Below are 26,900 nucleotides of genomic sequence, written 5' to 3'. Positions count from 1 at the left end.
TGAATCATGAAGTGGTACCTCTTCAGGCATCAAATCTGATGAGACCTTGATCTTGAACTGTGCAGCTTCCAAAATTGTGAGAATTCAATTTATGTTGCTGATAAGCTCCCAACTAGAGATTTTTAAAATAATAGGCAAAGAGAACTAAAACATCAGAGATGGAATTAATAAAACACAAAAATGATAGAAAACTTGAACAATACCAAACACTTTGAGAGGATCAATAAAAGCAAAAGTCTACCTAGCCAAACTAGCTCTTGAAAAGAAAAAGCAACAAATTACCAACTTTGAAAATGAGTTAATGTGACATTATTTCAGATTCTACAGATACTTAAAAATACAAGGTAATAATATAAAATTTATGTGAATACACATGACAACTTAGAAAAGATTGACAAATTCATTGAAATGTGAAAATTACCATCTGATATTTGACAAAACTGAAAAAAAGCAATTGGGAAAGAATTCCCTATTTAATAAATGGTGTTGAGAAAGCTGGTTGGTCATATGCAGAAAACTGAAACTTGACCCCTTCCTTACACCTTATACAAAAATTAACACAAGACACATTAAAGACTAAAACATAAGATCTAAAACCATAAAAAGCCTAGAAGACAACCTAGGCAATACCATTCAGGACATAGGCATGGGCAAAGACTTCATGACTAAAACACTAAAAGCAATGGCAACAAAAGCCAACATTGACAAATGGGACTAAATTAACCTAAAGAGCTTCGGCACAGCAAAAGAAACTAGCATCAAAATGAACAAGCAACCTACAGAATGGGAGAAAATTTTTGCAATCTATCCATCTGACACAGGGCTAATATCCAGAATCTACAAGAACTTGAACAAATTTATGAGAAAAAAAGAAACAACCCCATCAAAAAGTGTGCAAAGGATATGAACAGATACTTCTCAAAAGAAGACATTCATGCAGCCAAGAGACACATGAAAAAATGCTCATTATCACTGGTCATCATAAAAATGCAAATCAAAACCACAATGAGATGCCATCTCACGCCAGTTGAATGGTGATCATTAAAGTCAGGAAACAACAGATGCTGGAGAGCATATGGAGAAATAGGAACACTTTCACACTGTTGGTGGGAGTGTCAATTAGTTCAACCATTGTGGAAGACAGTGTGGCGATTCCTCAAGGATCTAGGACTAGAAATACCATTTGATCCAGCAATCCCATTACTGGTTATATATCCAAAGGATTATAAATCATTCTACTATAAAGACAAATGCACACGTATGTTTATTGGGGCACTATTTGCGATAGCAAAGACTTGGAACCAACCCAAATGTCCATTAATGATAGACTGGATAAAGAAAATATGGCACATATAGACCACAAAACACTATGCAGCCATAAAACAGAATATGAATTCATGTCCTTTGCAGGGACATGTATGAAGCTGGAAACCATCATTCTCAGCAAACTAACACAAGAACAGAAAACCAAACACCACTTATTCTCACTCATAAGTGGGAGTTGAACAATGAGAACATATGGACACAGAGAGGGGAACATCACACACCAGGGTCTGTTGGGGGGTGAGGGGCTAGGGGAGGGGTAGCATTAGGAGAAATACCTAATGTAGATAATGGTTTGATGAGTACAGAAAACTACCATGGAATGTGTATACATATGTAACAAACCTGCACATTCTGCACAGGTAACCTAGAACTTAAAGTATAATATAAGAAAAACTTTTTAACTAGGAATGACAGTATACTGATTCTGGCAAAGGTTCAGAGGAAATATTTATGGAAAAGATCAAACTCTCTTTTGCCAAAATATAAATGATGTCAACAACAGGAAAATAAAATTTAGGCAATAGTCAAAAAAATACAATATCTGAAGAAAAAATAGATAGCCTGCATTGCCCGAAATATATAAAAGATTAAGCTATAGTTAAAAATCTTCCTAGAGTGAAAAGTCCAGGCCAAGATTCCTACACTGGTGAGTTCTACCAAATATTTTAGAAAAAAAAAAGAGATATAATTTTAAACAAACTCTACTCCTAAAATTAAAAGTTATGATATAGTTTGGATGTGTGTCCCCACCAAAACCTCCCATTGAAATGTAATCCCCAATGTTGGAAGTAAAGCTTCGTGAGAGGTGAATGCATCATGAGGGAAGATTTCTCACAATTTAGTACCATGCCTTTGGTGCTGTACTCATAATAGTGATTCTCATGAAAATTGGTCATTTAAATGTGCATGGCACCTCCCACCTCTCTCTCTTGCTCCTGCTCCAGCCATATGATATGCTAGTTCTTCTTCAGGTTCCACTATAATTGTAAGCTTCCACAGGCCTCCCCAGAAGCAGAGCCCCATGTTATGCTTCCTGTACAACCTGTAGAACTGTGAGCCAATGAAACCTATTTCTTCATAAATTACCCAATCTCATGTATTTATCTATAGCAATGCACAAATAGCTTAATACAGAGTACATTTCAATTCAGTGTATAATGCTAGCATTACTCTAAATCAAAACCAGATGATATTGTTACAAACAAGAGAACTGCCTTATGAACATGCATGCAAAAATTCAACCAATTTGTGAAGTAACAATGATAACCTTAGAAAGATGAGTGTATAAACTGTGCTATAGTCATACAATGGAATATTACTAAGGACTAAAAAGAGATGAACTATCAAGTATGAAAAGACTTAAATGCATATTTCCAAAAATGACATTATCCAGAAACCAAAATTATGGATAGAGTAAAAAGATTAGTGGTTGCCAAAGGGTTGAGGAGCAAAGTTGTGTGTTGATACCCTGTGTTTTTTCAGCTTTCTGAACTTTTGGCTCATCTTTCTAATCTGAAAACAGAGCCACTTCTTCTATTTAAGTTTACTTTCACTTGCTTGAGACATGTTGTCACCCTGGAGGGTGTGACTTTAACATATACTGAGGAATGCAATTTGTTTCTGAGTGCTGCCAGGGGAGTCAGCCTCTGTATGATTCTTTTGGTTATATGTAAACTTAGTATGGTGGTTTTCCCAAATGCTAGTTCTCATGGCAGCAATCTGGGCATGTGAGAAAGCCCTTGATTTGCTGCAGAAATGAGAAAGTGGAGGTCTCAAGAAGCCTATATCATTTTCTTATCCGCACTTGAGTCAGCAAATTTTGTAATGGGGTGTGCAGTGCAACCTCACAGCCAACAAATGGTGACCGCAGGTTAGAATATACTGTGGCAGAAGCGGGTAAGAATATGCTTTGTCATTGTCTTACTGGTAAGAACTCTTTGTTGCCTCAGGTTATCGACAGGTCTGTGTAATGCCCAGTGCCCTGAATTCTGTACTCAGCTCCAGAAAGAAAGATGAAGCTGAACAAAAGTACACTGACAAGCTGGACTGGACTGACAAAACTAGCCTCAAGTTTGGATACCCTAATGAGGAGCACAAGCACCAGTCAAGACAAGGGTCTCAGGAAAAGCTCTTAGTGAATTGCAAAGAGGCTCCCAGAGGAAAGAGAAAACGCAGCATCAGTTCTGTGTCCTGAGTGGTCATGAATGGCTCTGCTTCCTTATCAAAACCCTGACGTAAGACTTATAAAAAGCTTGTATGATTTTTTTCCTTCAAAAAAGCAGTCTCCTGTATTCCTCTCCCCGCAAAAAACACACTATGCCTGATAGTTGCCATTTACCCAGATAAGTTTAGGTAAATATCAACCCTCATTTTCTTTTTTTTTTTTTTTTTTTTTTTTTTTTAATAAGAAGCAAGATCTTTTATTTTATGATCTCTTTTCACGATCTCTGCCATTTGCTGTAAGTCTTCTTTCAAAGGATATTTTTGCTTTAATGAACTCAGCATCATAATCTCTATACATGTATAATAAATACACTTCCATTCTTTATTATTACCCATTGATAACATGATTAATGTGCCTTTCTTTTTTTTTATTTTTTAATTAATTTATTATTATTAAACTTCAAGTTGTAGGGTACATGTGCACAACGTGCAGGTTTGCTACATATGTATACTTGTGCCATGTTGGTGTGCTGCACCCATCAACTCGTCATTTACATCAGGTATAACTCCCAATGCAATCCCTCCCCCCTCCCCCCTCCCCATGATAGGCCCCGGTGTGTGATGTTCCCCTTCCCGAGTCCAAGTGATCTCATTGTTCAGTTCCCACCTACGAGTGAGAACATGCGGTGTTTGGTTTTCTGTTCTTGTGATAGTTTGCTAAGAATGATGGTTTCCAGCTGCATCCATGTCCCTACAAAGGACACAAACTCATCCTTTTTTATGGCTGCATAGTATTCCATGGTGTATATGTGCCACATTTTCTTAATCCAATCTGTCACTGATGGACATTTGGGTTGATTCCAACTCTTTGCTATTGTGAATAGTGCTGCAATAAACATACGTGTGCATGTGTCCTTATAGCAGCATAATTTATAATCCTTTGGGTATATACCCAGTAATGGGATGGCTGGGTCATATGGTACATCTAGTTCTAGATCCTTGAGGAATCGCCATACTGTTTTCCATAATGGTTGAACTAGTTTACAATCCCACCAACAGTGTAAAAGTGTTCCTATTTCTCCACATCCTCTCCAGCACCTGTTGTTTCCTGACTTTTGAATGATCGCCATTCTAACTGGTGTGAGATGGTATCTCATTGTGGTTTTGATTTGCATTTCTCTGATGGCCAGTGATGATGAGCATTTTTTCATGTGTCTGTTGGCTGTATGAATGTCTTCTTTTGAGAAATGTCTGTTCATATCCTTTGCCCACTTTTGGATGGGGTTGTTTGTTTTTTTCTTGTAAATTTGTTTGAGTTCTTTGTAGGTTCTGGATATTAGCCCTTTGTCAGATGAGTAGATTGCAAAAATTTTCTCCCATTCTGTAGGTTGCCTGCTCACTCTGATGGTAGTTTCTTTTGCTGTGCAGAAGCTCTTTAGTTTGATGAGATCCCATTTGTCAATTTTGGCTTTTGTTGCCATTGCTTTTGGTGTTTTAGACATGAAGTCTTTGCCCATGCCTATGTCCTGAATGGTACTACCTAGGTTTTCCTCTAGGATTTTTATGGTATTAGGTCTAACATTTAAGTCTCTAATCCATCTTGAATTAATTTTCGTATAAGGAGTAAGGAAAGGATCCAGTTTCAGCTTTCTACTTATGGCTAGCCAGTTTTCCCAGCACCATTTATTAAATAGGGAATCCTTTCCCCATTTCTTGTTTCTCTCAGGTTTGTCAAAGATCAGATGGCTGTAGATGTGTGGTATTATTTCTGAGGACTCTGTTCTGTTCCATTGGTCTATATCTCTGTTTTGGTACCAGTACCATGCTGTTTTGGTTACTGTAGCCTTGTAGTATAGTTTGAAGTCAGGTAGCGTGATGCCTCCAGCTTTGTTCTTTTGACTTAGGATTGTCTTGGAGATGCGGGCTCTTTTTTGGTTCCATATGAACTTTAAAGCAGTTTTTTCCAATTCTGTGAAGAAGCTCATTGGTAGCTTGATGGGGATGGCATTGAATCTATAAATTACCTTGGGCAGTATGGCCATTTTCATGATATTGATTCTTCCTATCCATGAGCATGGTATGTTCTTCCATTTGTTTGTGTCCTCTTTGATTTCACTGAGCAGTGGTTTGTAGTTCTCCTTGAAGAGGTCCTTTACATCCCTTGTAAGTTGGATTCCTAGGTATTTTATTCTCTTTGAAGCAATTGTGAATGGAAGTTCATTCATGATTTGGCTCTCTGTTTGACTGTCACTGGTGTATAAGAATGCTTGTGATTTTTGCACATTAATTTTGTATCCTGAGACTTTGCTGAAGTTGCTGATCAGCTTAAGGAGATTTTGGGCTGAGACAATGGGGTTTTCTAACTATACAATCATGTCGTCTGCAAACAGGGACAATTTGACTTCTTCTTTTCCTAACTGAATCCCCTTGATTTCTTTCTCTTGCCTGATTGCCCTAGCCAGAACTTCCAACACTATGTTGAATAGGAGTGGTGAGAGAGGGCATCCCTGTCTTGTGCCAGTTTTCAAAGGGAATTTTTCCAGTTTTTGCCCATTCAGTATGATATTGGCTGTGGGTTTGTCATAAATAGCTCTTATGATTTTGAGGTACGTTCCATCAATACCGAATTTATTGAGCGTTTTTAGCATGAAGGGCTGTTGAATTTTGTCAAAAGCCTTTTCTGCATCTATTGAGATAATGATGTGGTTCTTGTCTTTGGTTCTGTTTATATGCTGGATTATGTTTATTGATTTGCGAATGTTGAACCAGCCTTGCATCCCAGGGATGAAGCCCACTTGATCATCATGGATAAGCTTTTTGATGTGCTGCTGAATCCGGTTTGCCAGTATTTTATTGAGGATTTTTGCATCGATGTTCATCAGGGATATTGGTCTAAAATTCTCTTTTTTTGTTGTGTCTCTGCCAGGCTTTGGTATCAGGATGATGTTGGCCTCATAAAATGAGTTAGGGAGGATTCCCTCTTTTTCTATTGATTGGAATAGTTTCAGAAGGAATGGTACCAGCTCCTCCTTGTACCTCTGGTAGAATTCAGCTGTGAATCCATCTGGTCCTGGACTTTTTTTGGTTGGTAGGCTATTAATTATTGCCTCAATTTCAGAGCCTACTATTGGTCTATTCAGGGATTCAACTTCTTCCTGGTTTAGTCTTGGAAGAGTGTAAGTGTCCAGGAAATTATCCATTTCTTCTAGATTTTCCAGTATATTTGCGTAGAGGTGTTTATAGTATTCTCTGATGGTAGTTTGTATTTCTGTGGGGTCGGTGGTGATATCCCCTTTATCATTTTTAATTGCGTCGATTTGATTCTTCTCTCTTTTCTTCTTTATTAGTCTTGCTAGTGGTCTGTCAATTTTGTTGATCTTTTCAAAAAACCAACTCCTGGATTCATTGATTTTTTGGAGGGTTTTTTGTGTCTCTATCTCCTTCAGTTCTGCTCTGATCTTAGTTATTTCTTGCCTTCTGCTAGCTTTCGAATGTGTTTGCTCTTGCTTCTCTAGTTCTTTTAATTGCGATGTTAGAGTGTCAATTTTAGATCTTTCCAGCTTTCTCTTGTGGGCATTTAGTGCTATAAATTTCCCTCTACACACTGCTTTAAATGTGTCCCAGAGATTCTGGTATGTTGTATCTTTGTTCTCATTGGTTTCAAAGAACATCTTTATTTCTGCCTTCATTTCGTTATGTACCCAGTAGTCATTCAGGAGCAGGTTGTTCAGTTTCCATGTAGTTGAGCGGTTTTGATTGAGTTTCTTAGTCCTGAGTTCTAATTTGATTGCACTGTGGTCTGAGAGACAGTTTGTTATAATTTCTGTTTTTGTACATTTGCTGAGGAGTGCTTTACTTCCAATTACGTGGTCAATTTTGGAGTAAGTACGATGTGGTGCTGAGAAGAATGTATATTCTGTTGATTTGGGGTGGAGAGTTCTATAGATGTCTATTAGGTCTGCTTGCTGCAGAGATGAGTTCAATTCCTGGATATCCTTGTTAACTTTCTGTCTCGTTGATCTGTCTAATGTTGACAGTGGAGTGTTGAAGTCTCCCATTATTATTGTATGGGAGTCTAAGTCTCTTTGTAAGTCTCTAAGGACTTGCTTTATGAATCTGGGTGCTCCTGTATTGGGTGCATATATATTTAGGATAGTTAGCTCTTCCTGTTGAATTGATCCCTTTACCATTATGTAATGGCCTTCTTTGTCTCTTTTGATCTTTGATGGTTTAAAGTCTGTTTTATCAGAGACTAGTATTGCAACCCCCGCTTTTTTGTGTTCTCCATTTGCTTGGTAAATCTTCCTCCATCCCTTTATTTTGAGCCTATGTATGTCTCTGCGTGTGAGATGGGTCTCCTGAATACAGCAGACTGATGGATCTTGACTCTTGATCCAGTTTGCCAGTCTGTGTCTTTTAATTGGAGCATTTAGTCCATTTACATTTAAGGTTAAGATTGTTATGTGTGAACTTGATCCTGCCATGATGATATTAACTGGTGATTTTGCTCGTTAGTTGATGCAGTTTCTTCCTAGCCTTGATGGTCTTTACATTTTGGCATGTTTTTGCAATGGCTGGTACCGGTTGTTCCTTTCCATGTTTAGTGCTTCCTTCAGGGTCTCTTGTAAGGCAGGCCTAGTGGTGACAAAATCTCTAAGCATTTGCTTATCTGTAAAGGATTTTATTTCTCCTTCACTTATGAAACTTAGTTTGGCTGGATATAAAATTCTGGGTTTAAAATTCTTTTCTTTAAGAATGTTGAATATTGGCCCCCACTCTCTTCTGGCTTGAAGAGTTTCTGCCGAGAGATCTGCTGTTAGTCTGATGGGCTTCCCTTTGTGGGTAACCCGACCTTTCTCTCTGGCTGCCCTTAAGATTTTTTCCTTCATTTCAACTTTGGTGAATCTGGCAATTATGTGTCTTGGAGTTGCTCTTCTCGAGGAGTATCTTTGTGGCGTTCTCTGTATTTCCTGGATTTGAATGTTGGCCTGCCCTACTAGGTTGGGGAAGTTCTCCTGGATGATATCCTGAAGAGTGTTTTCCAACTTGGTTCCATTTTCCCCCTCACTTTCAGGCACCCCAATCAGATGTAGATTTGGTCTTTTTACATAATCCCATACTTCTTGCAGGCTTTGTTCATTTCTTTTTCTTCTTTTTTCTTTTGGTTTCTCTTCTCGCTTCATTTCATTCATTTGATCCTCCATCGCTGACATTCTTTCTTCCAGTTGATCGAGACGGTTACTGAAGCTTGTGCATTTGTCACGTATTTCTCGTGCCATGGTTTTCATCTCTTTCATTTCGTTTGTGAGCTTCTCTGCATTAATTACTCTAGCCATCAATTCTTCCACTTTTTTTTCAAGATTTTTAGTTTCTTTGCGCTGGGTACGTAATTCCTCCTTTAGCTCTGAGAAATTTGATGGACTGAAGCCTTCTTCTCTCATCTCGTCGAAGTCATTCTCCGTCCAGCTTTGATCCGTTGCTGGCGATGAGCTGCGCTCCTTTGCCGGGGGAGATGCGCTCTTATTTTTTGAATTTCCAGCTTTTCTGCCCTGCTTTTTCCCCATCTTTGTGGTTTTATCTGCCTCTGGTCTTTGATGATGGTGATGTACTGATGGGGTTTTGGTGTAGGTGTCCTTCCTGTTTGATAGCTTTCCTTCTAACAGTCAGGATCCTCAGCTGTAGGTTGTAGCTGTAGGAGATTGCTTGAGGTCCACTCCAGACCCTGTTTGCCTGGGTATCAGCAGCAGAGGCTGCAGAAGATAGAATATTTCTGAACAGCGAGTGTACCTGTCTGATTCTTGCTTTGGAATCTTCCTCTCAGGGGTGTACTCCACCCTGTGAGGTGTGGTGTGTCAGACTGCCCCTAGTGGGGGATGTCTCCCAGTTAGGCTACTCAGGGGTCAGGGACCCACTTGAGCAGGGAGTCTGTCCCTTCTCAGATCTCAACCTCCGTGTTGGGAGATCCACTGCTCTCTTCAAAGCTGTCAGACAGAGTCGTTTGCGTCTGCAGAGCTGCTGCGTTTGTTATTATTTACTGTGCCCTGTCCCCAGAGGTGGAGTCTACAGAGACAGGCAGGTTTCCTTGAGCTGCTGTGAGCTCCACCCAGTTCGAGCTTCCCAGCAGCTTTGTTTACCTACTTAAGCCTCAGCAATGGCGGGCGCCCCTCCCCCAGCCTCGCTGCTGCCTTGCCGGTAGATCACAGACTGCTGTGCTAGCAATGAGAGAGGCTCCGTGGGTGTGGGACACTCCCGGCCAGGTGTGGGATATGATCTCCTGGTGTGCCTGTCTGCTTAAAGCGCAGTATTGGGGTGGGAGTTACCCGATTTTCCAGGTGTTGTGTGTCTCAGTTCCCCTGGCTAGGAAAAGGGATTCCCTTCCCCCTTGCGCTTTCCAGGTGAGGCAATGCCTCGCCCTGCTTCAGCTCTCGCTGGTCGGGCTGCAGCAGCTGACCAGCACCGATCGTCTGGCACTCCCCAGTGAGATGAACCCAGTACCTCAGTTGAAAATGCAGAAATCGCCGGTCTTCTGTGTCGCTTGTGCTGGGAGTTGGAGACTGGAGCTGTTCCTATTCGGCCATCTTGCTCCCAACCCTCATTTTCTTTCAGGAATTAATGTTTTACTGTTACTTTCTTTGATTGACTCAGCAAGATTTATGACTAGTTCATTTTCCAGGATAAATTATTCATCAATAAGATTCTTCAAAGATATGTATACTTTTATATCAATGAAATTTATGTCTAGTCATTTAAAGTTTAAAGATTAATGAAACTATTGTGTCAATGAATGATACAGATATGGACTTTAAAACATTTTATTGAATATATTTTTTAAAAAAATTATAATGATATAGTCTCTTTCTAATGCGCCAATATATTAAGAAAGTACTTGGGAAATTTTGGATAAATATATCAGAAATTTATATAAAAATAATAGTCATAAGTGACCTAATTTTTCACAAGTTTAAAAAAAGTCTAGGTTCAAACTATATCAAAAATGTGCAGTCCCAGGTGACAAAAAGTAAATTTGTAACTATTTTCTTTATAAACAAAAACATTGAGTTTAAAATTTTTATGTGAAAAAGAAAAAAAAGCAAAAAACACACAAGCAAAATTTTACAAACCATTTCATCATCTAGAGCTCATTTATCACATGGCATCTATGAATCTCACACATGGCTAACATATACTGGTTATAAATTATGAGAGCTTCTGAACTACAAGATACACTTCAGAATCACTTATATCATTAAATTATAAACATTCATCATACTCTTTATCTTATAATTGAGAAGGTACACAGTTACAATAAGAGTTTAGCTGAATGTAAAATTGATGTCTCATTAACGAAAGTGTAATGAATTCATGAGCATGGATGTATATTAGGGAATAATAGTAAATAAAAATATTCATTTTTTTCCATACACATGTGGTGTAATTTTACGCCTACATTTTTGCAACCTCTCGTTTATCCATCTGAATGTTTTTTCATCCCTTCATATAAGATGGCATATAAAACTCATAAAGAAAATAATGTATAAAAATCTTTCAGTATTGAAATATTTATTCAAAAACTTGATTGCTAAATATTAATTAGTTATAACCATTTTTATTTTGAAATCAGTATAATATTTATTTAAAAATCAGTTTTAGTATTCAAGTAATAAATTTAGTTTTTGTTTCTAAAATTAGACTGATTTACCATGTTAGTCTCTAACAAATTTTTATTTTTTTATTTTTATTTTTTTTGAGATGGAGTCTCACTCTGTCACCCAGAGTGGAATGCAGTGGAGTGACCTCAGTTCACTGCAACCTCCGCCACCTAGGTTCAAGCGATTCTCCTGCCTTAGCCTCTTGAGTAGCTGGGATTACAGGCGTGTGCTACCACACCCAGCTAATTTTTTTTTTTTTTTTTTTTGTATTTTTAGTAGAGATGGCGTTTCACCATGTTGGCCAGGCTGGTCTCGAACTGCTGACCCCAAGTGATCGGCCCACCTCAGCTTCCCAAAGTGCTGGGATTACAGGCATGAGCCACCGGGGCCAGTCAACTAACAGATTATTATGGAGCAGCAATTTTACTAGAAAAGTCAATGGATTCATATTCAAATTTATCTCACTTAAATAAATAATATCAACAAAACATGTCTCTATGAATCCTGAAAGTAATAGAAAAGAGTAATGAGTCACTGTGGTAGATGCCAAATCTAGTAATCCCTGCTTCTTCCAATACTGTCCAGAGCACACATAATCTAACCTTCTGGAGTGCAGACATTCCAAATGCATCTGAAATGAGTTCACTCAAGTTTCCTTCTCAGAAACTTCAAAATTACCTACTTAGCTTCTCCTCCCCTCCCCCTTCATGCCTCACAATTGCTATTCTTTAGCAAAAATAATCTCCAGATCTGTAGTTTTGATTCTTTCCCTTCAACACTTTTAAAAATAAATTTTCCTACCACTTTCTTTCTCTTGTTCGGAAGTAATATTGGGCATCTATAAATTCTGTTGTTGTTTTTTAACCTCTTTCTTCGCTTCTGACTAAAAACATACTGAGAAACAAAATCAAAATAATGCTTGCCCTTGACTCTGTTATGTCTTGACATTCTATCCAATTGCTCTTCTTCCAAATTACTTCAATGAAAACTCTATACCTTTGCTACTCAGTGCATGGTCCAAGAACCACCAGCATCAGCATCACCTGAGAATTTATTAAAATTGCACAACCTCAAGTCTATTGAATCAGAATGTGCATTGTTAACAAGATGTGTAGCTCATTTATTAAAGTATGAAAACTTCTGGACCATACTGAAAAAATATATACATGTGTGGCTGCCCATATATGCTTATATTCACCAATAATAGATGAAACATAGCTTCGCACAGTCAGGTAATTCCATCCCTAATGTCCTCCCCAAGCGAGTAAGTAAAGATGGAAAATTTTTTTTATTATTATTATACTTTCAGTTCTAGGGTACATGTGCACAACATGCAGATGTGTTACATATGTATACATGTGCCATGTTGGTGCGGTGCACCCATTAACTCATCATTTACATTATGTATTTTTATTAATGCTATCCCTCCCCGCTCCCTCCACCCCATGACAGGCCCTGGTGTGTGATGTTCCCCACCCTGTATCCAAGTGTTCTCATATTTCAATTCCCACTTATGGGTGAGAACATGCAGTGTTTGGTTTTCTGTCCTTGTGATAGTTTGCTCAGAATGATGGTTTCCAGCTTTATCCATGTCCCTACAAAGGACATGAACTCATCCTTTTTATATGGTTGCATAGTATTCTATGATGTATATGTGCCACATTTTCTTAATTCAGTCTATCATTGATGGACATTTGGGTTGGTTCCAAGTCTTTGCTATTGTGAATAGTGCCCCAATAAACATACATGTGCATGTGTCTTTATAGTAGTATGATTTATAATCCTTTGGATATATAACCAGTAATGGGATTGCTGGGTCAAATAGTATTTCTAGTCCTAGATCCTTGAGAAATCGCCACACTGTTTTCCACAATGGTTGAACTAATTGACACTCCCACCAACAGTGTAAAAGTGTTCCTGTTTCTCCACATCCTCTCCAGCACCTGTTGTTTCCTGACTTTTTAATGATTACCATTCTAACTGGTGTGAGTAGGTATCTCATTGTGATTTTGATTTGCATTTCTCTGATGGCCAGTGATGATGAGCATTTTTTCATGTGTCTGTTGGCTGCATACATGTCTTCTTTTGAGAACTGTCTGTTCACATCTTTTGTCCACTTTTTGATGGGGTTGTCTGATTTTTTCTTGTAAACTTGTTAAAGTTATTTGTAGATTCCAGATAGTAGCCCTTTGTCAGATGGGTAGATTGCAAAAATTTTCTCCTATTCTGTAGGTTTCCTGTTCACTCTGGTGGAAGCTTCTTTTGCTGTGCAGAAGCTCTTTAATTAGATCACATTTGTCCATTTTGGCTTTTGTTGCCATTGCTTTTGGTGTTTTAGTCATGAAGTCTTTGCCCACGCCTCTGTCCTGAATGGTATTGCCTAGGTTTTCTTCTGGGGTTTTTATAGTTTTAGGTCTAACATTGAAGTCTTTAATCCATCTCAAAATAATTTTTGTATAAGGTGTAAGGAAGGGATGCAGTTTCAGCTTTCTACATATAGCTAGCCAGTTTTCCCAGAACAATTTATTAAACAGGGAATCCTTCCCCATTTCTTGTTTTTGTCTGGTTCATCAAAAATCAGATGGTTGTAGATTTGTGGTGTTATTTCTGAGAGCTCTGTTCCTTTCCCTTGGTCTATATCTCTGTTTTGGTACCAAGACCATGCTGTTTTGGTTACTATAGCCTTGTAGTATAGTTTGAAGTCAGGTAGCGTGATGTCTCCAGCTGTGTTCTTTTGGCTTAGGATTGTCTTGGCAATGAGGGCTCTTTTTTGGTTCCATATGAACTTTAAAGTAGTTTTTTTCCAATTCTGTGAAGAAAGTCATTGGTAGCTTGATGGAGATGGCATAGAATCTAAAATTTTCCTTGGGCAGTATGGTCATTTTCATGATATTGATTCTTCCTATCCATGAGCATGGAATGTTGTTCCATTTGTTTGTGTCCCCTTTTTTCTGTTGAGCAGTTGTTTGTAGTTCTCCTTGAAGAGGTCCTTCACATCCCTTGTAAGTTGGATTCCTAGGCATTTTATTCTCTTTGAAGCAATTGTGAATGGGAGTTCACTCATGATTTGGCTCTCTGTTTGTCTGTTATCGGTGTATAGGAATTCTTGTGATTTTTGCACATTAATTGTATGTCCTGAGACTTTGCTGAAGTTGCTTATATCAGCTTAAGGAGATTTAGGGCTGAGATGATAGAGTTTTCTAAATACACAATCACGTCATCTGCAAACAGGGACAATCTGACTTCCTCTTTTTCTAATTGAATACCCTTAGTTTCTTTCTCCCGTCTGATTGCCCTGGCCAGAACTTCTAACACTATGTTGAATAGGAGTGGTGAGAGAGGGCATCCCTGTTTTGTGCCAGTTTTCAAAGGGAAAGCTTCAAGTTTTTGCCCATTCAGTATGATATTGGCTATGAGTTTGTCATAAATAGCTCTTACTATTTTGAGATACGTCCCATCAGTACCTAGTTTATTTATTGAGAGATTTTAGCATGAAGTGCTGTTGAATTTTGTCAAAGGCCTTTTCTGCATCTATTGATATAATCGTGTGGTTTTTGTCTTTGGTTCTGTTTATGTGATGCATTATGTTTATGCATTATGTTTATTGAAACAGCCTTGCATCTCAGGGATGAAGCCAACTTGATCATGGTGGATAAGCTTTTTGATATGTTGCTGGATTCAGTTTGCCAGTATTTTATTGAGGATTTTTGCATTGATGTTCATCAGGGATATTGGTCTAAAATTCTCTTTTTTGTTGTCTCTCTGCCAGACTTTGGTATCAGGATGATACTGGCTTCATAAAATGAGTAAGGGAGGATTCTCTCTTTTTCTATGATTGGAATAGTTTCAGAAGGAATGGTTCCAGCTCTTCTTTGTACCTCTGGTAGAATTCGGCTGTGAATCCGTCTGGTCCTGGACTTTTTTTTGGTTGGTAGGCTATTAATTATTGCCTCAATTTCAGAGCCTGTTATTGGTCTATTCAGGGACTCAACTTCTTCCTGGTTTAGTCTAGGGAGGGTGTGTGTGTCCAGGAATTTATCCATTTCTTCTAGATTTTCTAGTTTATTTGTGTAGAGGTGTTTATAGTGTTGTGTGATAGTAGTTTGTATTTCTGTGGGATCAGTGGTGATATCCCCTTTTTCATTTTTTATTGTGTCTATTTGATTCTTCTCTCTTTTCTTCTTTATTAATCTTGCTAGCCATCTATTTTGTTGATCGTTTCAAAAAACTAGCTCCTGGATTCATTGATTTTTGAAGGGTTTTTGGTATCTCTATCTCCTTCAGTTCTACTCTGTTCTTAGTTATTTCTTACTTTCTGCTACCTTTTGAATTTGTTTGCTCTTGCTTCTCTAGTTCATTAAATTGTGATGTTAGGGTGTCAATTTTAGGTCTTTCCTGCTTTCTCTTCTGGGCATTTAGTGCTATAAATTTCCCTCTACACATTGCTTAAATGTGGCCCAGAGATTCTGATATGTTGTGCCTTTGTTCTCATTGGTTTCAAACAACATCTTTATTTCTGCCTTCATTTTGTTATGTACCCAGCAGTCACTCAGGGGCAGGTTGTTCAGTTTCCACGTAGTTGTGTGATTTTGAGTGAGTTTTTTAATCCTGAGTTCTAATTTGATTGCACTGTGATCTGAGAGACAGTTTGTTGTGATTTCTGTTCTTTTATATTTGCTGAGGAGTGCTTTACTTCCAACTATATGGTCAATTTTGGAATAAGTATGATGTGGTACTGAGAAGAATGTATATTCTGCTGATTTGGGGTGGAGAGTTCTGTAGATGTCTATTGGGTCTGCTTGGTGCAGAGCCGAGTTCAAGTCCTGGATATCCTTTTTAACCTTCTGTCTCGTTGATCTGTCTAATATTGATACCGGGGTGTTAAAGTCTCCCATCATTATTTTGTGGGAGTCTAAGTCTCTTTGTAGGTCTCTATTGACTTGCCTTATGAATCTGGGTTCTCCTGTATTGGGTGCATATATATTTAGGATAGTTAGGTCTTCTTGTTGAATTGATCCCTTTACCATTATGTAATGGCCTTCTTTGTCTCTTTTGATCTTTGTTGGTTTAAAGTCTGTTGTGTCAGAGACTAGGATTGCAATCCCTGCTTTCTTCTTGTTTTCCATTTGCTTGGTAGATCTTTCTGCATCCCTTTATTTTGAGCCTATGTGTGTCTCTGCACATGAGATGTGTCTCCTGAATACATCACACTGATGGGTCTTGACTCTTTATCAATTTGCCAGTCTGTGTCTTTTAATTGGAGCATTTAGTCCATTTACATTTAAGGTTAATATTGTTATGTGTGAATTTGATCCTGTCATTATGATGTTAGCTGGTTATTTTGCTTATTAGTTGATGCAGTTTCTTCCTAGCATCGAGGGTCTTTGTAATTTGGCATGTTTTTGCAGTGACTGGTACCTGTTTTTCATTTCCATGTTTAGTGTGTCCTTCAGGAGCTCTTGTAAGGCAGGACTGGTGGTGACAAAACGTCTCAGCATTTGTTTGTTTGTAAAGGATTTTATTTCTCCTTCACTTATGAAGCTTAGTTTAGCTGGATATGAAATTTCGGGTTGAAAATTCTTTTCTTTAAGAATGTTGAATATTGGCCCCCACTCTCTTCTGGCTTGTAGAGTTTCTTCTGAGAGCTCTGCTGTTAGTCTAATGGGCTTCCCTTTGTGGGTAACCCGACCTTTCTCTCTAGCTACCTTTAACATTTTTTCCTTCTTTGCAACCTTGGTGGATCTGACAATTATGTGTCTTGGGGTTGCTCTTCTCGAGGAGTAACTTTGTGGTATTCTCTGTATTTCCTGAATTTGAATGTTGGCCTGTCTTTCTAGGTTGGGGAAGTTCTCCTCGATAATATCCTGCAGAGTGTTTTCCAACTTGGTTCCATTCTCCCTGTCAATTTCAGGTACACCAATCAAACGTTGATTTGGTCTTTTCACATAGTCCCATATTTCTTGAGGCTTTGTTTGTTTCTTTTTACTCTTTTTTCTTTAAACTTCTCTTCTCACTTCATTTCATTCATTTGATCTTCAATCACAGATACCCTTTCTTCCACTTGATCGAATCAGCTACTGAAGCTTGTGCATGTATCACGTACTTCTTGTGCCATGGTTTTTAGCTTGGTTGGAACATTTTTGCTGTAATTCTTTTACTAGTTTTTGTACTGAAAGCTTACTATATATTCTTCCCACCTTTCTAACCATACTCTTCCTCTATCTAAAGAGTTATTTTATCTTATGAACCTCCATTGTATACACCTGCTTCTTTTTCCCTCATTTCCTCCCTGTACTTTCTGTCTTCCTCATTCTTTATTCCCTCTTTTACATCTTTCCTCTTACTTCCTGAGATACCTCAGGTTTTAGAATATCTGGAATTTAAAGTAATAATTCAGTTCCTTTTTTGGCACTCTCTATATACTCTGTTGCTGACACCTGACAAGATATGTAACTTATTACCATTTTAATTCGCTTTTTTTATACTACTCATTTAGTGCGTAATGTTCTGAGGCTATTACAGTATAACAGTCCTCAAATTTTTAGATAAACATACTGTCAAATGACTTCTAAATAAAAAGTGATTCTTACCCTTTAGTTTTCCATTTATATTCTTGACTTCTTCTTGATATGTAGCCTCAGGTAAACACGTGTAATTCTGTGCAGCACTTTCCGAAACACTCTGTTTGAAGTTCTATCAATAATGAATTGCAATTTTAAAATAATAATAATAATAATGAGTGACATCAAGATTTCCTAACATATTTCAAAACATACTCAGTTTCCTACTTTAAAGGCAATTTGATTTAAGATTAGAAACCTATTGAAAACCAAAACATTTATATAAAGGACTTCACATATGCTCTCCAAATCAATCTTATTTTCATTTTCATTTAGCTATTGAAACAGTTACTAAGCATGAAAACCCAAAAATAAAAACATATCCACAGAAAAAGTATTTACTCGTGTGCATATTTCAACAAGAAATTACATTCAAAATATCTAACTCTACTTTGTAGTCCTCAAGAAAAAAGAGAGGGCATTTAAAACAAAAGACAATCACCTGCTTCTTGCTATATAACATTGACAACATTAAACATTTAAAATATTCATAATTATAAATTTTTAGGGTTAAAATAAGACACTTTAAGGAAAGAAAACCTTCAGAGTATGAGATAGAATATTGCAAAAGCTTCTTTATTTAGGTAGACAAGAATTTGAAATAATCAAAAATTTTTGAGAAAATTTTTGATAACAGAAGAAATGCGTGAATAAATTTAAAAGAAGAAAAACATTCTATTAAGTTTAAATGAAAAGAAACCAATATCATATAAAATATGCAATTCAATCTCAATTAAAACATAATTTCAGAAAACTATAGCAAGTCCTTCATAAAAACATAAGAACATTTATTCATAAAGCATTTATTATGTGCCAGGAACACATTTGCAAACTTTTTTACACCTTACAATAATGAAAATGATGATGATAATGTTTACCCCACTTTCCGCTTCCTAGTCTTTCCAGAATGTTACGAGAAAAATTGTAAAGAAATGTAATCTGCTTTTTTTCTGCTCCAAATGTTTCACCTAGACATTCTTTTTTTTTTTTTTTTTTTTTTTTTTTTTTTTTTTTTGGAGATTTCTCCTTTTTTTTTTTCTTTTTTTATTATACTTTAAGTTCTAGGGTACATGTGTACAATGTGCAGGTTTGTTTCATATGTATACCTGTGCCATGTTGGTGTGCTGTACCCATCAACTCGTCAGCACCCATCAACTCGTCATTTACATCAGGTACAACTCCCAATGCCATCCCTCCCCCCATTCCCTACCCCCTACCCATAATAGGCCCCAGTGTGTGATGTTCCCCTTCCAGAGTCCAAGTAATCTGATTGTTCAATTCCCACCTATGAGTGAGAACATGAGGTGTTTGGTTTTCTGTTCTTGCAATTGTTTACTGAGAATTATGGTTTCCAGCTGCATCCATGTCCCTACAAAGGACATGAACTCATCCTTTTATATGGCTGCATAGTATTCCATGGTGTATATGTGCCACATTTTCTTCATCCAGTCTGTCACTGATGGACATTTGGGTTGATTCCAAGTCTTTGCTATTGTGAATAGTGCCGCAATAAACATACGTGTTCATGTGTCTTTATAGCAGCATGATTTATAATCCTTTGGGTATATGCATGTCATCCTACCTCTCATGCTTGTTATGGGAGTTTGACTGACAGTCTCAAAGAAATCTCTGACTACAGAATTTGACTGCCACCCCCATTCCCATTCTAAGTGTAAACTTCTTCAATTTTATCTAACCTAACACTATCTGTCTTTATATAGAGATCACTTATATTTACTTATAAGTGTTGTTAACTTGCTTTTCTATTCCTACCACTTTAACATAAGTCCTCATCCTGTGTCTTCAGGTCTCACTGCTTAGCACACTTATGCTATTCAGGAAGCACATTATTAATAGTCAAAGCATTTAAAATCTCATCAGAGAGGTCTAATTTGCTAAATTCTTAGCAAGTTTAGAAAATAGTATTAGTAGCCTGCTGATACTTAACATACCCATACACTAAACTAGAAATCCACATGTCTGTTGTATTCCCCCATTATTTTTTTGACAATACTGCCTTCATGTTTAGAAAAAGTACCCTTGATATTTATTAAGCCACTGAATACCACTGTCATCATTATCTTACATTTGTATACACATTTTTCAGTTTGCAAAATATTTTCACTTTTATTACAACATTGCTCAATTAAACATATCTAAGAGGTAGATATTAGCACTAATTCAATGAACAAGGCCACTGACATTTGAATACATTAAATAATTTTCTCCAAGGTTACGTAACTAGTAAGTAACAGAACCAGAATACTGACTGGTTTTTTGACTTCTACTCATGATTGTTACTGCTATAAAGCAGCTACTTCTAACAACTAGTGAGGCCCTTTCCACCTCTTTGCACAACTGTGATCTCAGAATACAGATATTTATGTGGTTGAAAACATGGCTGCCACAAAATAACTCAAATAGTTCTATTTGTGAAAATAATGTTCACTCTTTAAAACACTACTCAACCAAATTGTTTTTACTGTAGTTTCTCAGGTTTCCTATTTTTCTTGCTTTTCCTTTGCCCAAAATATTCCTTAAGATCCGCACTGTGCAATCCAAATATAGCAATACTTTCAAGCACCAGGCATTATCCTTTCAAGTTCCAAGATACACAAAACTATTTTACCTTTTTCCTCTGAATCCAGATATACCAGAGAATCATAAATTTGCTCACAGGTGGACCCCTGAACTGAAATTCTTCAGTTTTTAGACAATTGTAGATTCAGAACCCAAATAAATTCCTAGAAGTCTAAGATGTATTTTCACACTATACTACACTACCTTCTTAAACTTAATCCTGAAAATACGTGAAATTGCACTATGAAGCAGTAATCTACTTAGCAAATAATAACTGCTTAGTATTTTCTGAAAAATATCAGAAATTACTGAAGGGCAATATGCAGAGGTAAAACAATAAAGTCAAAGTCTCTACTTTCAAGTTTCAACATCACTCAATATTTATATTTAAATAATAATAAAAACAAAATTACACAATACCTTAGAACTCCAATGTGATTCTGCATATGTTTCTTTTCCTGATTTTAATGTCAACATATTATCTATAAAATATTAATCACAGATATATTAATGAGAATATTTACTATGATATATTTTAAAAGAGTATACAAATCTATTTTTTTCATGAATCTGTGGTGTTTCTTATTCAACCTGTACATACTTTTTTCAGATTATTCCCACAACTTTTATGGTCAACCTAACAGAATTGCAAACTAAAATATTCAATTCATTAGAATAGAAAAAAATAGAAATTTGGCTAACTTGTATAAATTATTTCTTCAAAAAGGCAGTAATGTGTCCTTCTTCCCAGAAACACAGTATGTCCTATGCTTGAAATTTAATGAGATAACTTTAATTATATGTTATCTTTTTTCTATTTTTTAGCATTACTTAGTTTGATTGACTCAGCAATCTGTTATTCAAATGAAATTATCAATAAATAAGACTCTTGAGAAATATAAATTTTTTTATGTTAACAAACTTTATGTCTAACAATTTTAAGTTTCAACATGTATGACAGTTTATTTTGTGTATGTGTAATAAATAAATAAGCTTAAAAAGCTTTTATTGCATATACATTAAATTTTAAAACTCCTTTAGTTATTTTGAGACAGTCTTTCCTTAATTCAATATCTTCAGAATCAACTTGTGATGCCTTAGAGAATCATTAGAAATCTATATAAAAATAATTGCTTTAAGTAACCTAATTTTTCCCTAAAAAAGAATTAAATCAATGTGTACATATTAGTAAACTACTGTTTCCACATTTAATAGAATTAAATCATGATCTACACAAGATCCAAGGAGTACTGAGAGTCATGAGACAGAATACACACACACACACACACACACACACACACACACACACACATATATATATCCAGTTTCCTTTATAAACAAAGTTTTCAAATTTGAACTATTTAAGACAGGTTGAAGAAAAAAGCAAACATGCCTAACAAAAACTTTAAGGATGATTTCATCATTACGGGTCAACTGATTGTTTGACATTCATGAACTAAAAATCTGATTTTTAAAACTGGTCTTAAATTCTGATCAGAATATCCCTGGAGTTCAAGTTTCCTCCAGGGAATCCAAGAGGTCAAATCATACTTTTGCTGTTGACCATGATCATTTGCGTTTATTTAGAAGTGTATACTGGAATGTTTCAGAGACAAACTGTGTTGTAACACCATAGCTCTAATAACGTTTAACTCATAGTTCTAATTGCCATCGGAATATATATGATTATGCATGCTTATATCTTAAATACTATACTTTTAATTTTTAATATATTAAAAATAAAATATAAAGCCAACTTAAAAGGCTTATCAAAATCTGAATTTGTTTTTATTTTTATGTATTTTATCAGCATAAAACCGTTTAATTAATTGTGCTACAGTCATATAATAGAATATGAAAATCACGGAGCCATAAGACAGAAAACAAACATAAAACAGAAATAATGTTCCGTTTTCTTTGTAAACAAATTTTTCAAATATTAACTATTTAACATAGTTCAAAGAAAAAAGCAAACACGCACAACTGAAGCTTTAAATATCATTTTAATATTAAGGGTACATTTATAATTTGACATGCATGAACTATATATTTGGTTTTCAAATGTGCTTTTAAGTTGTGAGATGAGCATCCCTAAAGTTCAAATTTCATGTAGAGAATCCAAAACTCAAATCATACTTTTGTTATCGACTATTTTCAATCTCATTTTTAGAAGTGCATACTGCACTGTTTCAGGGAAATAATGTGTTACAACAGCATAGCTTTAATGGTTCATAGGTCACACTTTTCATTTTTATTAAAGTAGATGATTGTGCATGGTTATACTTGAAATTCTTTAGTTTTAATTTCTAATATATCAAAAATCAGTAGATAAAACCAACTTAAATAAGACTGAAATTTGCATTTGCTTTTATTTTTTGCGTAAACAAACTTTAGTTGTGGTGCAGTTATATAACGGAATTTATATAAAGAATGCAATAAAAACAAAACCAGAGCTAGTTCTGTCTATTATGGATGGATCTTACAATATAATGCTGATCAAATAAAGAATGTTATAGAAAATTACACACAATGTACAATTATTTACATATTAGAAGTTAAAAAACAAATTCTATGTATTATCTATGACTGTGCACATATGTTGTATAATGTTTAAGCATGTATAGGAATAATTTTTTAAAAACTAGTTTAGCCAATTGTTTACCTCTAAACAATGAAAAGACACTAAAGCCAAATGCTTCAGAATCAGTTTTACAAATATAATTATAAAGAAATGACTACTTCTCCCATTTTTAAAAACTAGGGGTACCACACACACACACACATACACACACACAGAGTAAGCTAAATCAGAATAACTGATTTCCTTAGGATGCTTCAAATGACTACATCCACATGAGGTAACCAATGTTAAAACACAATTGGCATGTCAAAAAGTGAAGCTTTCTCTGCAGTAAAGGGTAGAATTTGAATCAAGTTTTGAACAGGAAAAATATTAGAGTTTAAAAATTCATCTTCTTGAATCTTTAAGTCATACAGACATTCCCAATACAAAACATTACAGTATCAGAACATAAAAATAGAAACACCTGAAATTAAAGCTAATTTTTTAAAAAACTAATTAAAATGCATGTTCTTGTAAATAATCAGTTTTTCAAACGTGGATACCACTATGGACATTATTAACTCAAATATTTCCATAATATTTGAAAAATAAACATTGGGGAGATGAGACTATTAATATGTCAACTATTGAAATATTCCTTTTAATATAGTTGAACTGTAAAATTACCTGCTCTCAATGTTTGTTTATTCCTCCATTCTAAAGCTTTATTTGGAACAGAGTTTTGCATTTCAACAGCAGGCTAAATGGGTTTAGAAGAAAAATGATTAATAACGAATGTATACTTCACAAAATATATAGTTAATAAATAATTCAAGATAAAATTATAAAACTCAATACCTCAAAGTCAGAAGGCTTTTCAGTAGACTCTAAAGCAAAAGAGATTTGTTATCAGTCATAGGTAAATATAACAAAACCAACCACAAATGAACCCAGTGATAGTATCTAACTGAGTCCTCTTGCTCAGCTTTGAGAATGATTCCTTTAGGTTTAGGAGATTTTCTTTTGTTTGTTTCTTTAGGACACTCACATGACAGAAATACACTGAAGAAACTAGGAATCTACGGTTCATCAAACATGCACTGAAGATTTCAAAAGTGAGAATGTGTTTTGCATGCAAAATGTGTTGATATTAATATGTACATGCTGAGTGATGAAAGCATAAATGATCTTTGATCAGAGGAGCAAATCATGACCCTGAAAAAATAAATGTCAAAGCTGAACATAGAATCCTACACCATATGTTTAATGAAATACATTAGAATAATTCATATCATTACATTCATCATGTTCTTTAATTTGTCCTACAGTTGAGACGGTACACCGTTATGATGAGAGTTCAGCTAAATGCAGAACTGACATCTCATCACTGAACGTGTTACAGATTGATCAGCTTGGATATTTACTTAGGGGATAATACTGAATAAAATATTCATTGTTTTCCATATCCATGTGGTGTAATCATATGCCTACATTTCTGTATCCTCTAGTTTATCCTCAGAAATTTTCTTGATTCACTCATGTAAAAAATATATACAAAATTCATTTAAAAGTTTCTGTAATGAGCTTTCAATATTGGCACGTTTATTTGAAAATTTATGGCAACATACTTATTACATACAGAAAATATTTTATATTTTTAAATCAGGAAATCACTTATTTAAAAAAAAATTTAGAATTCAGGTAGTAAATTCAGTATTTTTTTGTTTCTAAAAATTAGTCTGCTTTATTAAGTGTCTAATGGATTTCTATAGAACAATTTTACCAAAACAATTTGCTTCATTAAAAATAAAGCCAATGCTCTTAGATTCAAATATTTCTCATTTGAATAGCTAATATCAACAAAATATATACCTTTTATGCTGATAGTAATAGAGAAAACTAAAAAGTCACCATAGTTTACTCCAATTCTAGTAATCCTCTGCTTCCGGTAGTCTCTGGAGTACCCAAAATCTAATCTTCTGGAGTGCAAATACTGTAAATGCATCTGAAGTGAATTCACTCAAATTTCCTATTGAGAAACTCCAAAGTTGCCTGGTTATCTTCGTTCTTGCCCCATTTCCTGCCTCACAATCCCTCTTCCTTAGCCAAAATAATGTCCACATCTGTGGTCTTCATTTTTCCCATTCAACATCTTTTAAAATCAATTTTCCCAACACTTTCTTTCTCTTTGATTAGGAATAGTATCTGACACCTGTAATTATTATTTCTTTACCTCTTTTTCCCCTCTGACCAGAAACAGATGCAGAAATAAAAGCAATATAAAGCTTTCCCTTGACCCTGTTATGTCTTGATCTTCTATCCAATTGCCCTTCTTCCAGATTTTTCCAAAGGAAAGGCTATTCTCTTGCTACTTAAGAGTGAGGTCCAAGGACCACCAGCAACGGCATCACCTGAGAACTTATTTAAAATGCCAGAATCCCAAGTCTGCTGAATTACAATGTGCACTGTTAAAAAGGTATTCAGCTGATTTTATAAAGTGTGAAAACTTCTGGTCTATACTGAGTGTATATGACAAATTATATACACGCATGGCTGTGCCAATATGCTTATATTCACCTATTGCAGATAAAACACAACTCTCTATGGTCAGTTGCTTCCATCCCTAATGCCTTCCCACCAGTGAGAAAGACAGGAGTGACAACATGTTTGCTGTAATTCCCTGGCAACTTTTGGTAATGGAAGGTCACTTTTTATTCTTCCCAGCTTTCTAATCATGCTCTATCTTTCTGTAAAGAATTATTTTATTTTACCATTCTCCATTATATAAACCTGCTTCTTGTTCCCTCATGTACTCCCTGTTTTCCTTGGTCTTCATTCCCTCTTTTACTCCTTTCTTCAGGTATATTGAATTTAAACTAATAATTCAGCTCTTTTTTTGGCACTCTCAATATAATCTGTTGCCAACACCTGAGAAGACATGTAACTTTCACTCCTTTTGTCCTTCCATGCTATGCATTTAAAAAATAATTTTCTTTGGCTGTCAGAGTATATCAGTCCTCACGCTTTTAGACAAATAATTGGTCAAATGATGTTTTAAATAAAAAATGGTTCTTACCTTCTATTTTGCCATTTATTATCTTTATTTCTTTTTGATATGTAGCCTCAGTTAAACACACATAATTCTGTGTATCACTCACAGAGATAATCTGTTAAAGATAATATTAATAAATAATTTCTTTTTTTTACTATTTTTTTGTTTTGTTTTTTTCTGAGACAAAGCCTCACAGGGTTGCCCAGTGGTATGATCTAGGCTCACTGCAACTTCCGGCTCCCAAGACCAAGTGATTCTTCTGCCTCACCGTCACGAATAGCTGGGATGACAGGCATTAGCCACCACACCTGGCTAAATTTTTGTATTTTTAATAGAGACAGGATTTCACCATGTTGGCTAGGCTGGTCTCAAACACCTGACTTTAAGTGATCCACCCACCTTGCCCTACCAAAATACTGGGATTACAGGTGTGAGACACCATAGCCTGCCTCAATAAATAATTTCAATTTAAAAATAATAATAACAAGCATCATATTTTTCATTTAAAATCTTTTTTAAAACAAAATTTTTTACTCTAAAGGTAATTAGATTTAAGGCTGTTCACATATTGAAAACCAAAACATTCAAGAGAAAACCTCAAATACGCTCTGTAAATCATGCTTATCTTTTATCTTCATGTGACTACTGACTGGGTTACTGAGCAAAGAAAATAAATCATATTCCCCAAAAAATTCAATCGTGTGCATATTTCAAAAGGAATTAAATTCAAAGTATCTGCTTTACACTGTAGTCCTTGCAAAAAATAACAGGGCATTTCAAACAAAATACAACACAATTAAACATTTGACATATGCATAATTACAGATTTTTTGTTAAAAATTATGCACGGCATGAAGAGAATTTTCAGAGTATGTCATGCAGAGTAGGAATAGAATTCTGTAAAAGCTGTTTCACTTAGGAAAACAAAGACTTAAGATAATACGAAT

General features: G+C 35.7%; 1 protein-coding gene across 1 annotated transcript in view; it reads right to left on the bottom strand.

Annotated features, from left to right (window-relative positions):
- The window catches only part of LOC103215795 (uncharacterized), a 126,496-nt gene that overhangs the window by 8,309 nt on the left and 91,287 nt on the right, over positions 1-26,900 (bottom strand). The window contains 3 exon segments of the mRNA XM_073014106.1: positions 23,589-23,661; positions 23,760-23,788; positions 25,978-26,068. Of these exon segments, the coding sequence (XP_072870207.1) occupies positions 23,589-23,661; positions 23,760-23,788; positions 25,978-26,068 (193 nt within the window).

This window comes from Chlorocebus sabaeus, unplaced genomic scaffold (genome assembly GCF_047675955.1).
Source record: "Chlorocebus sabaeus isolate Y175 unplaced genomic scaffold, mChlSab1.0.hap1 unalloc_scaffold_285, whole genome shotgun sequence".
In the NCBI taxonomy this organism is placed as follows: Eukaryota; Metazoa; Chordata; class Mammalia; order Primates; family Cercopithecidae; genus Chlorocebus; species Chlorocebus sabaeus.
The sequence above is the reverse complement of the archived record's forward strand: the minus strand, read 5'-3'. Positions and strand labels throughout refer to the sequence as shown.